The 17,439-nt window shown below is 36.6% G+C and overlaps 1 protein-coding gene across 1 annotated transcript; it reads right to left on the bottom strand.

Annotated features, from left to right (window-relative positions):
• Positions 1-4,687: 4,687 nt before the first annotated feature.
• Positions 4,688-11,408, bottom strand: LOC132549202 (uncharacterized). Its single transcript, XM_060213119.1, has 6 exons — positions 11,169-11,408; positions 10,358-10,444; positions 9,159-9,485; positions 8,397-8,563; positions 6,596-6,746; positions 4,688-4,770 (listed from the first exon to the last, which is right to left on the bottom strand). The coding sequence occupies exons 1-6, from the start codon at positions 11,404-11,406 to the stop codon at positions 4,688-4,690; spliced, it is 1,053 nt and encodes a 350-aa protein (XP_060069102.1). The 5' UTR covers positions 11,407-11,408.
• Positions 11,409-17,439: the final 6,031 nt, after the last annotated feature.

Raw genomic sequence — 17,439 nt, 5'->3', positions numbered from 1 at the left:
CGTGGAGGGCAACTAACCCAAAATTCATTGAATGTCTTATTTTTCAGTGTTGAATTAATTCAAAAGAATGTCAGATACATGTGTTTATTCTGAACTTTGACACTATTAGACAGAAAAAAGGCCCATAAACCTTCATGATCGACCATCTGACTCGGAGATATGATAGTATTAGTGGTAGAGGAATCAATTATTATATGAGTCAGATTTTACAATTTCAGCAGTAAATGTAGCAAAACCAACAATTTCTATCTTAACTTTTCTACCTAATTTCATTTTTAATGACACAAGCCGAAGTGGCTAAAGTGAAAGTGGAGTTGTCTGAAAAGTGTGCTTTTTGTATTTTTTTTACCCAAAATGGAGGTAGTATATTGGATGTCCAACCGACCCGATAACACATTTTGGTCCATACTTCCTCAGCATTATTTCAGGTAAGTGTAATGTGAATCCCAAAGGTGAAGCTGGAGAAGACGTATAAGATGTACGCTGTGAGAGTTGTAACAAAATGGCCGCCGCAGCTGCCATATTGAACTTATAACGAGGCCGAAAACTGACAATACATGGCTGGCTTTCTTTACTAACATCCTCACCAATTTGCAGCTCCAGGGCACCAGTGGAAAATGTTTGATCGGGTTTTCCAAGAGAGAGGCAGCAAAACTAGATTTCGGACCCGACCCAAACAATAACATTTACTATAATTTAGGACAAGTTTGAACTTGATCTCACTGACAAACTTCGCAAACTTTATTTTCTAACATACAGGATATTTCTTCAGAACGAAGCTGGTCTTGAGGTCTGATGAAACGATTTCGGATTAAGTACACTGAATGTGCCCCGTATTAACCATTCTGAAAGGAAATTTATTAAGTCTGAAAACTCCGTCACTGTCCTGAACATTACAATCTACTGGAGTACCTCCCGACCTAATTTTTGACTTTCCCATATACCACTTTGAATTTACCGCAGTCACCTGCAATACCTCAAAATTAAACCCCTTAGCATCACTGACGAGTCCTAGAAGAAGGAAAACGCTGTATGGTGTAGATTAATTCATTTTTTGCTTCTGTTGTATCTCATTCTAAATTTGTATGCAAATGTCCTATTCACTTGTGACTCTTTTGTACAATATTTCTATACTTTGAAAATATACTTGTATATTCCTACGGAGGCAGCGAGAGCTCAGATTAAAAACAAAAACGTGAATTGAATGAATTAGTCATTTTTTATTACTGACAGCCTAGAAAATGTGAAGCGGAACATATATAATGTCGAGTATTGTGTTACTTCAGGTTTACTTTTCGTATGACATCCTGTGGAATGGAAATGTCCAAACGTCCATTTTGATATATTATGTATCAATGTAGCACACCAAACCATTTTAGAATTAGCACAAGTAAAGTATAAAACATGCTTCCTTGCATGACATATTTCTTCCGAATAAATGAAGACATTTCATTAAAGGATATACAGATAACATCAAAACGAAAATGTAAAAAAAAAAAAAAAAAAAAAATCATGAACTGCTACAATTTTTTGTTTCCGTATTCTGCACGATATTTTTGAAGTAGGTTGTTTTACTGAGAGTACTGGCCAAGTCTGACCAGTGGTACAAGCTGTTTGTTATTTATGAGTACATCACGACGAAGGAAGACGAAAGTTTAAAAATATTTCACACAACAACAACAACAACAACAGAAAGTATGAAAAATACTTCATATTTCAAAAGTGATGTGATACTACATAGAGAAAGGGTTGAAACAATAATGGGGATTTATACTTAGCTTGTGATCAATTCACTTAACATACACACCGATGGTAACTACGTCGTTTTTTTTTAACTTTTGACGATCACAATCAGACAAAAAAAGAACTGTTGGTCAATTATTTAACCCAAACCGTGGAGTAAGGGCGAATTAAACAGTGGATTTGCACGTGTTCTTAAGCAAAAATAGGTTAATCAGACCACTTTTCATATATGTGGTACATTTACATCCAATACCTTGGATACGTGAATACAACCGGTAAAATGATGTTTAATTAGCAAATAACTTATACTCCATGTTAAAAAAAGTACAGAAGTATCATATCTAAAAAAAAAAAAAAAAAGATCCACTTTGAATAACGTTCTAAAACTACAGTAAGATAAAAAATGAAATGGAATTGAGCTTTTATATAAAAAAAACCACACAATAAAGCACTAGTGAATATGTACATACAATCATACAACGAGTAAAAGATGGATAGAAGATATGAATCTGATCGATGAACGAATATGTTATTCTCAACCTGACACGACGCTTAAAACTAAACTTGTAAATAGGAGAGTCATTCTCTTCCAGACAAAACGCTTAGAACTAAACTTGTATTTAAAAGAAGCTGCACAGAAAAATAGACACAGTTTGAGTTTGTCTTTGTTTCTTAAGACACCGAAACGCATTTATAAAACCATCCAGAAATTCTTCATTTAAATTTGCAAACACGTCCAGAAACCATATGAGGCTTGCACTCCGCAGTTATACAGCCAGTACAACTAATATCATTATAAACAATTGTAAAAAGGTCATTCATCAACAGGCACGTGAACATAATCGTGACCTCATTCTGATATATATAATAACATGATTTAAAGGCATCTTCTTGGCCAAAACGCTATTGGATTGGAAATTGAACGATTATGATATAAAATATTTACATATTGCAATACGCTTTTGAAAGCAAGAAAGACTAGACACAAAAAAAATGTGACCAGGTAGCAATGCTCTCTATACATCTGTGTAAAAGATAAGATAATATAAGTTTACAACTGTTAGTGGAATCATATTAGTATATATATATATGTGTGTGTATACATATTTATAAACTACACATGGAATAAAAAAAACATTACACAACGCTCAGCTTCATACATTTTTTTTTGAAAAAGTAGTAATAATAACAAAAGTAATCTTTAAATGAAATCTTCCATCATGATAACCAAAAAATAATACATTGCTGAATTCAAAACCGGGTATGTGATTTTTTTCCTTTGATTTCTTAATTAAAGTTTTTGATTTTATGTCATCGTAATGATATCAGCATCATTAATGAATGGCACGATACGTTTTTACAAGAAAATTGTTGTAGTTCACTATTAGAAGGACTATTGTCAGAACAATCCCATCTTTTCACAACCAGACACAAATCATTACGTACTTTCGCACAAGTGTTTCCATGGATACTGTCACAACAGAACATATATATTGTTGCATCATATACTATCTCACACACGCACGTATTTATATAAACCTGTCTCATGTAAAATTGGAAAGAAAAGCCGGATGAAGTAATGAGAAATACATTTCAATTTTATATCTCTAATCTACATTTGACTACTTATATATTTGATATATATAAAAGCCTAAATATTATCAAAAACTGGAAATTTAAGCAAACCTGATGTTCTTAAAAAAAAAATTCATCATCGTTTATACAACTCATATCAGATTTATAACACCATTTATTTAACCCAAGACAATTATAACAGAGATCATGTTCAAACACCCCAAGATGGAAAATTGATAATGTTCACTTGCCTAAATGATAAGGAGTATCCATTCACTCTCAAACAAGAATAAAAATGCATGACTGATATGAATATTTCTTAGTTTTAGCAATAATTTCTAAACGATTAATTTACCATTTCTGTATCTGTCGCCTAGCTTCCAATAATGAGCATTTACCATGAACGATTATTGTAAATATCTTTTGTTGTAATTATGACCAGCATCCAACATGATTCACGAAAGTTATGAGAATTATTAACCACGTGACCTTTCCGCGGATTTCGCACCCTATAAGGCAGTCTACATGTTGTATTCTACAAGAGGAAAATACGGCAAATTAATTCATTTTGTGCTTACATATTAGAATCCGCTTTTTTGAAAGTTGCATCACTTTTCATTATTGAAATATAATTTAAGCTTTTAAAAACATATACCGAAAACTAAGCAATGATATAGTCACATAACTTTCATTTTTTCCCATTTCATGTTTCTAGCAATTTCAATCATCAGTTCTTTTCAACACAATTTATATATATATATATATATATATATATATATACACATATGTATCTGAAATCTAGCCTTGTTTACGATACATTTGTATTTGAGCCGATGATGTCAGCCCTTGGTTTGATTTGGCAAGTTCACACTGAACAGTGTCTGTTCAGTCATGCAGATCTTTTGTCATCCCCGTCCATAAATTTACAGACAATTCTTCCAAACTTCCGCTAAAAACATATGTTCTTTTATATCATCTCTGCTGCTCAATCTTGACGTTTTGTACAAATGTCAGAATACCTGTTTTATTTTGTGTTCTCATTATTTCACAAGAATGTCGTTCCCCTTATGAATCTCCAACAGCTTATCTTTTGATTTTTATTTTCGTCGGATCCTCCTCATGGTCCACATTAATACGAGGATATACATACAGGTAAGTACCAGATCTAGTGACCGTCTATATCGGTACGGTGTTCAACGCATTACAACACTAGAAACACAAATACCCGATGTAGATCTCGCGTACAAAGGATAAACTATTGTGGTCGGCCAAGCGTCCCTCTCTCCCTCACCACTAGACCTTATACTTAAACCTGTCATTCCAGTAAGTAACATGCGAAACATGCATCTGAAGCCATTTCTCCACTTGTCTACAGGATGAGTCCCAGTACGGACAGGAAGAGGAGAGACATCATTCCAAAAGGCACCACTGTTGTTGCTGAATTTATTATTTCTGAAACATTTTTTTCCGAAATGAAATTGCGAATTAAATAAATTAAATAAATAAGCTTTATACAAAAGATAAAACCAATACATAAGGGTATCAACAGAAACAGAGTTAAAATAAGTGTATGATTTTTTTTCAAAAATGTTTACTTCTAAAATAAACATCAATATGATAAAGAATATCATTATGTCTTTAGTATCATATGAATATGCTACCAGGTTAATGATTCTAAAACATGCCTATTCAGGAGATGCAAGTACTAAAACATATAGACATTATAGATATTGATATTGCGATACTATATTAAATAAATCGACACAGCAGACGCTAGAAGTTACAAATGAGTATTCTGATCTGAAGACACTAACAGTAAGATATGAAAATTTACTCACAGTAAGACGATAGATATAAATCAGAAAAAACAAGTTATACAGTCAGTAAGACACTAGTGATACAGTAAGTAAGACACTAGATATACAGTCAGTAGGACACTAGATATACAGTCAGTAAGACACTAGATATACAGACAGCAAGACACTAGTTATACGGACAGTAAGACACTAGTTATACAGTCAGTAAGACACTACTTATAAAGTCAGTAAAACACATCTTATACGGTCAGTAAGACACTAGCTATACTGTCAGTAAGACACTACTTAAACAGACAGTAAGGCACTACTTATACAGTCAGCAAGACACTAGATATACAGACAGTAAGACACTAGTGATACAGTCAGTAAGACATTATTTATACAGTCAGTAAGACACTAGTTATACGGACAGTAAGGCACTAGTTATACAGTCTGTAAGACACTTGGTATACAGACAGTAAGGCACTAATTATACAGTCAGTAAGACACTAGTTATACAGTCAGTAAGACACTAGTTATACGGACAGTAAGGCACTAGTTATACAGTCTGTAAGACACTTGGTATACAGACAGTAAGGCACTAATTATACAGTCAGTAAGACACTAGTTATACGGACAGTAAGGCACTAGTTATACAGTCTGTAAGACACTTGGTATACAGACAGTAAGACACTAGCTATACTGTCAGTAAGACACTACTTAAACAGACAGTAAGGCACTACTTATACAGTCAGCAAGACACTAGATATACAGACAGTAAGACACTAGTGATACAGTCAGTAAGACATTATTTATACAGTCAGTAAGACACTAGTTATACGGACAGTAAGGCACTAGTTATACAGTCTGTAAGACACTTGGTATACAGACAGTAAGGCACTAATTATACAGTCAGTAAGACACTAGTTATACAGTCAGTAAGACACTAGTTATACGAACAGTAAGGCACTAGTTATACAGTCTGTAAGACACTTGGTATACAGACAGTAAGGCACTAATTATACAGTCAGTAAGACACTAGTTATACGGACAGTAAGGCACTAGTTATACAGTCTGTAAGACACTTGGTATACAGACAGTAAGACACTAGTTATACAGACAATAAGAGACTAGATATTCAGACAGTAAGACATTTTATATACAGACAATAAGACATTAGATATTCAGACAGTAAGACATTTGATATACAGACAATAAGGCACTGGATATTCAGACAGTAAGACATTTGATATACAGACAATAAGGCACTGGATATTCAGACAGTAAGACATTTGATATACAGACAATAAGGCACTGGATATTCAGACAGTAAGACATTTGATATACAGACAATAAGACACTAAATATTCAGAAGTAAGACATTTTATATACAGACACTAAATATATAGACAATTTAACATCAGATATGCAGACTTTAATACAATAGATATTACTAATTCTAACGGTACAGTTTTCCTTACCCATCTTCTTCTTCTTCTTCAGTTTGTTCACCGTTTGAAATGTTTCATCAAGGTGATTTTCAAATTTCAGAATGTAACCTTCGTCAAAATCAGATGACATGACATTCTTAAACTTCAACACATTTATCATGCTATTTCCACTTTCCTGTACCTACACGCAAAAGAAATATACAAAATTTATTCCATCAATATTATCATCGGGAAAAGAGTAAAAATTCTAAATCAAACCGATCTTATTTCTTCAAACCATGTCGTTGCTATATAGGTCATACCTCTCTTAACTACCGTTACCAAGCTCTTTCCTGTCAAGGAATTTATTGTAACATGGCCCATAACTACCCACCTTTCCAATGGAACACACTTCTGTTGTGACTCACCTCATAAACTACCAATCCTTCTACTGTAACACGACTTATTACTACCCTTCTCTCTACTGTAACACGACTCATTACTACCCTTCTCTCTACTGTAACACGACTCATTACTACCCATCTCTCTACTGTAACACGACTCATTACTACCCTTCTCTCTACTGTAACACGACTCATTACTACCCTTCTCTCTACTGTAACAAAACTCATTACTACCCTTCTCTCTACTGTAACAAGACTCATTACTACCCTTCTCTCTACTGTAACACGACTCATTACTACCCTTCTCTCTACTGTAACATGACTCATTACTACCCTTCTCTCTACTGTAACACGAATCATTACTACCAATCTCTCTACTGTAACATGACTCATTACTACCCTTCTCTCTACTGTAACACGACTCATTACTACCCTTCTCTCTACTGTAACATGACTCATTACTACCCTTCTCTCTACTGTAACAAGACTCATAACTACCCATCTCTCTACTGTAACATGACTCATTACTACCCTTCTCTCTACTGTAACACGACTCATTACTACCCATCTCTCTACTGTAACATGACTCAATACTACCCATCTCTCTACTGTAACACGACTGTAACACGACTTATTACTACCCATATCTCTACTGTAACAAGACTCATAACTACCCTTCTCTCTACTGTAACACGAATCATTACTACCCTTCTCTCTACTGTAACACGACTTATTACTACCAATCTCTCTACTGTAACACGACTTATTACTACCCATATCTCTACTGTAACACGACTCATTACTACCCATCTCTCTACTGTAACACGACTCATTACTACCCTTCTCTCTACTGTAACACGACTCATTACTACCCTTCTCTCTACTGTAACACGACTCATTACTACCCTTCTCTCTACTGTAACACGACTTATTACTACCCATCTCTCTACTGTAACACAACTCATTACTACCCATCTCTCTACTGTAACACGAATCATTACTACCAATCTCTCTACTGTAACACGACTTATTACTACCCATATCTCTACTGTAACAAGACTCATAACTACCCTTCTCTCTACTGTAACACGACTCATTACTACCCATCTCTCTACTGTAACACGACTCATTACTACCCATCTCTCTACTGTAACACGACTCATAACTACCCATCTCTCTACTGTAACACGACTCATTACTACCCATATCTCTACTGTAACACGACTCATAACTACCCATCTCTCTACTGTAACATGACTCATTACTACCCATCTCTCTACTGTAACACGATTCATTACTACCCATCTCTCTACTGTAACACGACTTATTACTCATCACGGAATAATCGACATTTATGCTACCCATCATTATCTCTCTTTTTCAATAGAACCTGTGATCTGTTTTACTTTTCAGAAAGTGCCGAATATACCGTTATAGATCAAACGTACTTGACAATCTACTGTGTAGTTCGCTTTGTTATTGAACGGGCTCCCATCTAGTTCCGAAATCCAGGAAAAGTGATCACACTTAAGGTTTTTACCAGTCACCAGACAGTCGAATTCTGCATCCTCTCCAGTGGCAACAGTCGGAGAGCTGCAGTCCATCTCGGGATGTCCTGTGCAAAAAAATGCATGATATTCAGGTCATAGAACTGCGGTCAATGACTAATCAAGAGTTATGAATGAGCACATTTTTAAAACTTTCATCAGTGTGATATAACGGTAGACAATACACATCCAGACGACACAATCTGGGAACGGGTGACAAATGCAATCATTGTCGATGTAATATTTCGTGATAAATTGAAATTAATTCAAAATTCAAATAATTATCACATGGTGTATACATAATATATATGACGTTGAAAAATTCCGATGTGATTTTGATAAACAAAATATTTCTAAGTGTTATTGTTGAATTGTCCATGTAACAGATATGTTTTATAATGATGATAATGAATGATAACAATTAATAAAGAAAAAAGCATTAACTGCAGTTTAGATTCACCCAACTCGCCTTTATTTGCAATAGAGCGAACACAAAAGTTGGGTGAAAATTTGAAATTGAAACCAAACTTCAATTTCTGAAGGTAAAATTCGGCATTTTTATCCGACGGGTAAAAATAATTTTGTGGGCTACTATTTATACAATATGCACAGATGTAACCAGGTTCTGTTATTGAATGTTTCAGTCAATTAGTTATATCATACCTGCATTAATCATCAGAAGGAACTTGAGATGATGAGCAAATTCTCCATTCTCAACGTGACATGATAAATCTGATGTTGCCGAGTTGAGAAGAACCTTCTTCATGTGTTCGAAAGCCAGATCAGCATTTCCAGACTTCAGTACATATCTAGGCTTTGGGATACCCTCTTCCGCATTACATATGGCTTGATAATAACCGGAATCAATGTGCACCACCTTAGGTTCAGGATCTTGTTGGCCTTCCAATCTTGTCACAATGAACTCCTCTCCGGCAGGAACTCCAAATTCATCGAGAGCCGATATGGAAAAGTCAATTGTTTTCACATCCTCTGTAAGAAAGAAATAACACACCTTGGAATGTTTTGGTTTACACATAGCCGTTTGGCACCATACATTATGACATTCAGCTTATTTTGTATGAGTTCAATCGACATCGGTATAACATCAAACAAAGAGCAAACGATTGTATTCCATTCCAAGTATTCAATGCGAGCTGCATCAAACAGATCTTTAATTGAACGACGTTAACATATGAAAATCTGAATATCTGAAGAGGACGGGTTCCATTATCCTAATGGTCGCTGCAAATACTTTACTTAGGACCCATTCAAACGCGATCGCGACGAGTGACACAGATAATTGCATCTTGTAGAAGGATTTGCATCTTCAGTTTCTTAATAATGATTTAGTTAGATACAGCAGAGCCAGAAAAATGTACTAAACTGAATCATGCTGCTGTTTCGTCGTTCTAGGACTCGTCAGTGATGCGAAAGGCCTAATTTTTTAAGTCTAGGAGGCGACAAAGGAAAATACAAAGAGATCGAAAAAAGTCAAAATTTAGACAGGGCGGTGCAACAGCCACTTAATCCAACAATTTTTCGTAATTCTTTCTAAGTACTATTGACAGATGTTAACTCGTGGATAACACCAAATTAAGTATTTAAATATTTTGAAATCAACAATGATATGTTGTAAGAATATTAATGTTTAAAATGCATAGTTTTTTTTGTAGTAAGAAGCGATGATCTATACAGATTCATACAAAACCCAGTGTATGACCAGTGTGTCAAACAGCCCGGAGGAACATTACAGTGGCGATGTTTTTTTTTTTATATCAGGTCATCCGGTGATATTTGAATTAAAGAAATTCTACAGGTAAAATTCGGAAATACTGATTAATTGACTAACATGGACAACTTACGTGTTAGTTCTCTCACTGTTAGGATCACTGAGTTGTTGACATTTTTTCTGGTACAGTAGTAGGTTCCAGAGCTCTCCATATTTACCACTGTAATACAAAACACAAATCTGATTTAACAAATGTTCAAACTGACTTTTATCAGACAACTGATCAAAATGCATAATAAAAACAATTTGATTATTCTTCTTTTATCACAATTAGATCTTTGCTCCAGATGTGGTACCAAATTGTTGGGGTACTGATATATCATGTAGTCATACATTTAGTATAGACACAAATATATACAACATGATACTGCTTTGCGACGACATAAACAATTAGCTGCTGATTGCAATTAACAATTCCTTCATTTTGAAATAAACTTTACTGTATAATCAATTCGCAATACACTGTACTGTCTAGTTATTTTAATATAAACTATACTGCCTTAAGATTTTGAAACAAACTATACTGTCTAATAATTTAGAAATACACTATCTTGTCTAATTATTTTAATATAAACTATACTGATTTATAAGTTTGAAATAAACTATAATGACTTATCTTTTTGAAATAAACTATATTGTCTTAAAGTTCGGAAGTATCGTACTGTCTTATCTTTTTGAAATAAACTATATTGTCTTAAAGTTAGGAAGTATCGTACTGTCTTATCTTTTTGAAATAAACTATACTGTCTTAAAGTTCGGAAGTATTGTATTAATCACATGAACCCCATTTTAACTAGTTTAAGAACACATAGTCTATGTATATCTAGTTATTACACGGATTTGTTTGGCAATACAGAACAACAAAGTGCTAATTTTCAACATACTTCCCGATAATTCGAATAAAAAAAAGCTGCTGGTTGAGTTCGGATGGATATCAACTCTCCAGGGAGATGATGCGTCCACTATTTGTCTGTTTTCTGAGATCTTGACTTGATTTCCGGATGTTTGATCGCGGAAGAAATATTTAAGTGGGTTAGAGAACAAATCCAAAGCATCAGATTCCGAAACGTTACACCTGAATGTGAATATATCGCCTTCTGTCAGCGTTTTCTTCATGTCCATCGAACATCCTGTGTCTGGAAAAAAACAGTAAAACAATATCATGACCCGGTTGTTCAAAGTCTGGTTAGGGATAATCATTGATTAGTGAACATTTTCAGACATGAATAAAACAAAACTTCATTTATCATTTCACGACTGCAGAATTGTTGAGACAGGTCAGGTTGATCAATCTTGAATGTTACCTTTCCCTTTAATGCTCCAGTTTGATAAATGGCGGCGATTTGAATTTTTCACTAACCACTGGTTGATTCTAATTAATTGGAAAACTGGGACCATGTGAGAATATTTTTTTTTTGTTTATGTGTGGATAAAGCCTGTACGCGTGTACACGTCTACTGTCTTGGAGGTGCAGCATCTAATTAAACAGTTACATAGAAAAATATCCCATATAACTAGTATCAACTTTACCACTACACCTTCAAACTTACAAATGATGCATATTAAGTATGTAATGTGAGGAAGGAAGGTCGATGGAAAAGGATGACGTATTCAAAAAATAAACGTGACTCTGGAAGGAAACTCTGGAGTACACCGATCAAAATGAAATTTTTGACTAGCCTCCAGGTAGATTATTTTGTTTAATTAAACATCCGGTTGATACCGTTGTGTTTCTGATTTCATACCACACCAAATCTTGTTAAAAATCTTGAATAAGATCAGGGCGGAAGAGGAGGAGGAGGAGAAGACGAACGAGGAGGAGGAGGAGGAGGATGAGGAAGAGGAGGAGGAGAAGGAGGAGGAGGAAGAGGAGGAGGAGGAAGAGGATGAGGAAGAGGAGGAGAAGGAGGAGGAGGAAGAGGAGGATGAGGAAGAGGAGGAGAAGGAGGAGGAAGAGGAGGATGAGGAAGAGGAGGAGGAGGAGGAGAAGGAGAAGGAGACGAAGGAGGAGGAGGAGGATGAGGAAGAGGAGGAGGAGGAGGAGGAAGAGGAGGATGTGGAAGAGGAGGAGGAGGAGGAGGAGGAGGAGAAGGAGACGAAGGAGGAGGATGAGGAAGAGGAGGAAGAGGAGAAGGAAAAGAAGACGAAGGAGGAGTAGGAGGAGGAGGAGGAGAAGAAGACGAACGAGGAGGAGGAAGAGGAGGAGTAGGAGGAAGAGGAGGAGGAGGAGGAGAAGAAGAAGACGAAGGAGGAGGAGGAGGAGGAGTAGGAGAAGACGAACGAGGAGGAAGAGGAGAAGGAGACGATGGAGGAGGAGGAAGAGGAGGAGGAGGAGAAGGAGACGAAGGAGGAGGATGAGGAAGAGGAGGAAGAGGAGAAGGAAAAGAAGACGAAGGAGGAGTAGGAGGAGGAGGAGAAGAAGACGAACGAGGAGGAGGAGGAAGAGGAGGAGTAGGAGGAGGAGAAGACGAGGAGACGGAGCACAAGGACTAGGAACAGGACACGAATGAGAAGGAGGACAAGAAGGAGGAGGAGGAAGAGGAGGAGGAAGGAGGAGGAGGAAGAGGAGGAGGAGAAGAAGAAGGAGGGGGAGGAAGAGGAGGAGGAGAAGAAGGAGGAAGAGGAGGAGGAGGAAGAGGAGGAGTAGGAGAAGACGAACGAGGAGTAGGAGGAAGAGGAGGAAGGAGGAGGAGAAGAAGAAGGAGGAGGAAGAGGAGGAGGAGAAGGAGACGAAGGAGGAGGAGGAAGAGGAGGAGGAGAAGAAGGAGGAGGAGGAAGAGGAGGAGGAGAAGAAGGAGGAGAAGAAGGAGGAGGAGGAGAAGGAGACGAAGGAGGAGGAGGAAGAGGAGGAGGAGAAGAAGGAGGAAGAGGAGGAGAAGAAGGAGGAGGAAGAGGAGGAGGAGAAGAAGGAGGAAGAGGAGGAGGAGGAGAAGAAGGAGGAAGAGGAGGAGGAGAAGAAGAAGGAGGAGGAGGAAGAGGAGGAAGAAGAGGAGGAGGAGAAGGAGGAAGAGGAGGAGTAGGAGGAAAAGAAGAAGGATAAGGAGGTCTTTTGACTTTTCGTCTAATTCAATAGAAATTATAAACTATTTCAATGTATGATTAGTGGTATCCTGAGTGTGTTGATAGAAATAGACATGACCGTGCCTAAATTAGGACACGCTTCACTGAGATTTTAACGTAAGAGAAACACGATACTCTAGATGTTTCATGACCGTAAGCCGGGTATCAACTCTTTAAAAATTCTACTCAACCGATCGTTCGTATTTTTTTTACAACTTCATCCAGTTCACTTTGCGGTTGTATCGCCAAATACGCGACATATTTGTGCTGAACATTTTATAGCACAATACATTGTGCTTGAGCTACCATTGGTTGACTACAGTTGTATTTATGATAGGAAAACGATATGTCGTGTTCGGTTTCCATTCGAACTTCAAACGCTCTGCATATAAAGTTGCTGTAATAGTATTGAATTCAAACTTAAATGACTGTTTAATTAACCACGCATACAGCAGGAATATATTAATCATACCGTTTCGAAATTTTAAAAAATAAGATAGCTAAAAGCGTAATCATGTATGTTTTGTCCTTCTAGCCTTTAGGTCGGTGATGGTCTGTGCCGAAATAATTAACTTAGCAGGGATACTCAGAATGAATAAATGTTGAAGTGTAAAAGGGGCTGATCACTGATTTCAGTATTGATCAGATATATATTGTTTACAAAATCAGCGTGTTCAGTTTGGGGAGGTTTTCCGACCCTTAATCGACAAGTTTTGACTTCTGCAGGAACACAATTTGATCAGGAGTACCATAAATTTTCCGCAGTCACCTGCAAGCTTTCAACAACAGTTAAGTCCTTAGCATCACTAACGAGTCTTAGAAGGACGAAACAGATGTATGATGTAACATCGTTAACGAGTATTAGAAGGACGAAATAGCTGTATGATGTAGCATCACTGACGAGTCCTGTTAATCTATTGCTAATGCAAAGACATTAATCAAATATGTCAAGGCTGTGGGAACTGCCCCACCCCCCCTAATTGTCCCAGAGGTGACTTTTGTGAAACGTGTAAATCCGTTGAGTTTTTTTAATGGGGGGGGGGAGCATTTTTCAGTTTTCTGCATCTGTATTTTTCATATCTATATTTCAGTGATTTTATCGATTCTACTTGCATTTTGTCGAGCAGTAGTCTATGCTGATTTTTTATCTTTATGTATGTTGTCATTTACTGATATTTCTTATTGATTGTTATGTACATGTAGTCCGACATTATTTTGTTTCCATTTGTATCTTTTCTAACTTTGATTTATTTCAATACATTATATCGACTTATCCGAGTATTATTGTGTCGTTATTTTCCTTCAAAATACGCTCAAAATGCAGGAAATGGAGCCAAAATTTTCTGGGGGAGGGCCCTCAGACCCCTCGCCAAAGCTTCGCGCCTTTGGCGCTCGCAACTCACGGCTTCGCCGGCGTTGCCAGATTTTTGCCCCACCCCCAACTTAAGATCCTGGCTACGCCACTGTGCATAGGATAGTTTACAAATGAAAAGTGTACAACATGAAAACGGAGAAATTACCTGAAAATATTATCTTAAACAATTATCTTACCCAGCCATCATATTTAATTACCTATCAAACCAATAGAAAAGGTCGAGCAACAGAGTATTCCTCCCTTACAGTGCTAGTAAGAAAATATAAAAACATGTACAATTATTAAAAGCTATATAGAATGTTGTGAATGTTAGTAAACGATTTCATTTTTATTTTGGTATCCAAAAACATCGGACTTATTAAGACTCGAACGCGTTATTTGTCTTTTACTCGGTATATACAAAACTTACAACACTCCAAGAGTTGATAAATCCCTATTGAGGATTAACTGTGGTTAAGATTCCATTTACAGACATGATGCACTTAACATCATGGGATAACCTTTCTCGGACTTATTCTGTGTAAAATGACAACTGGGACATCGGGGGATCTAGACAACCGAAAATTTGTAAAAAAAAAAAAAAAAAACCAAAATGGTAGAATAATGAGACCACGCTACCATGTCCTGATTGAACATAAAACGTTGTCCGTGTTGCCATCACGATCAGAGTCAAACCTAATAGACCAACTGATCGATTACCTGTAACGCAACTCAATCCAAGATTTTATAACATTACACCCATAAACACCAGATACCGCGCCGCGTTATCTTTGGGGGAGCAACTAACATGACCTTGAGTGATTTAAATTCGAAACTGTGCAGTCTAGCGTAATGGAAGTGTTGTAGAAAAAGCTATTTAAATCCCGGTATGTGATATGAACTAGGCGAGACAATTCCGTGTCAGAAGCGATCAACATCAAACTTTGACAAAGGAACCTATCATCACTATCATACTATCTGTCCAATAAGTAATGCGCAGATCATTGCTCATTGACACCAATTGTGTCTGTAACACCTACCCCAAATAGTTTTCCGAGTCCACGAACTCTGTCGAGTGGTTTACATGGAAATTATGCAACTGCACCCGATTCGATATTTACAAAGTATCTTACTTACACTTACTTTTTTTTTCTTTTAACAGATACAAACTTAAACTCGTACCCGATTGTATAGATACTACATTTGTTTTTGAATTGCCTCTGAAAGCTATCTACTCCCATACTACTTGCACATATTTCTTTTTACATCATGGTCTCATCATATTGACAATGAACAAACTAGTATTGGCCTTTTGGTGACCGACGGAAAAAAATATGACATATTTAATCAACCAATGAAAATGAAAAGACAACTTACATTTGTATATAAAAATAGCAGATTTCACATTTCTAGATAGTCTCGGAAATTGATGAAAACACGTTTAGTCCATTCTATAATGGGTACTATAGTGAGTGTGTAGCGTCGCTCTAGTTATGTGTTTCTGAAGTACACTTGAGTTTTTTTTTTTTTTTTTTTTAAATATTTAGGCGTTCGCTATTTAAAAACTAAGAATGATTTATAAAATGTTACGGAAACTTTAAACCAGTGAGACGTCTTGGTTGCATAATAGAAGACTCGGATTGCGATGTAAATTGAGTTTAAACCAAAGATAAAAACATTGAACATATATGTAACACCTGTGCGATTTATGATGCATGTTAACGACTATATTTAAATATGTTCCATGAGTGCGTGTGTTCTGACGGAACGAGATTCACTACCTCCATATTTGCTTATATTACTTGACGCTTCCAAACTTATACTACAGAAAAACACCCTTAAAATAGTGTTTATGTCCGTACAGGCATGAATCTGATACCCCTACACATACAATATAGGAAGATTGAGGACTTCTCCGTTCATGTGTAGAAATGGGAGCACCTCGCCCAGAAACCCGACCCAACTCCATTGTGTTGCTCCGCGGTTACGCATAACTTTGCAGCTTAGATCAACGACGAATTAAGTGTTGTGTTAACAGCGGTACACTTCCATATCTTTCACAACATATATCGCATGATAATAGCATTGCAATTATTTCAAAGTCATCGGACGGAGATTGTGGTTGAAACTGACAGAGGTCCTAACCGGAAACCTTCGGAACATACTTTTATATAGATATTTGAGGACGGTTTGGTTAGTTGATGTATTTACCAGGTTTAACCTTGTGAAGGATAAGAGACTGACCGACAGGACAATTCGTAGTCTTCTGAAATCTTACAAAACGCAAAGACAAAATCCTATTGTGTACAGCAAGGACTAAATGTTGTTACGGGTACATATATTAAAACTGGCGATGTATCAATTTTAAGTTTCAGTGTCACTGTTGCTGTTTGTCATCTACAACTCGATCGCTACAAGCTGAACAGCTTCTATTTTAGTTATGCATTATTGCATTATGGACGCGTCCTGGGAAATTTTAGTAGACAATACATACATAATTAAGTGTGAATTTCAATATAGGAAATCTATTAACATCCCATTTGGTCGTCTAAACTGGATACGATCAATACTCTGTTGGTAACAGGGCAGATCACTTGGGCAACCTCTGTTGGTTACAGGGCAGATCACTTGGGCAACCTCTGTTGGTTACAGGGCTGATCACTTGGGCAACCGCTGTTGGTTACAGGGCTGATCACTTAGACAATCTCTGTTGGTTACAGGGCTGATCACTTGGGCAACCT

Source organism: Ylistrum balloti, unplaced genomic scaffold (assembly GCF_031769215.1).
Source record: "Ylistrum balloti isolate Yb309-2 unplaced genomic scaffold, AGI_CSIRO_Ybal_v1 Utg370048, whole genome shotgun sequence".
In the NCBI taxonomy this organism is placed as follows: domain Eukaryota; kingdom Metazoa; phylum Mollusca; class Bivalvia; order Pectinida; family Pectinidae; genus Ylistrum; species Ylistrum balloti.
The sequence above is the reverse complement of the archived record's forward strand: the minus strand, read 5'-3'. Positions and strand labels throughout refer to the sequence as shown.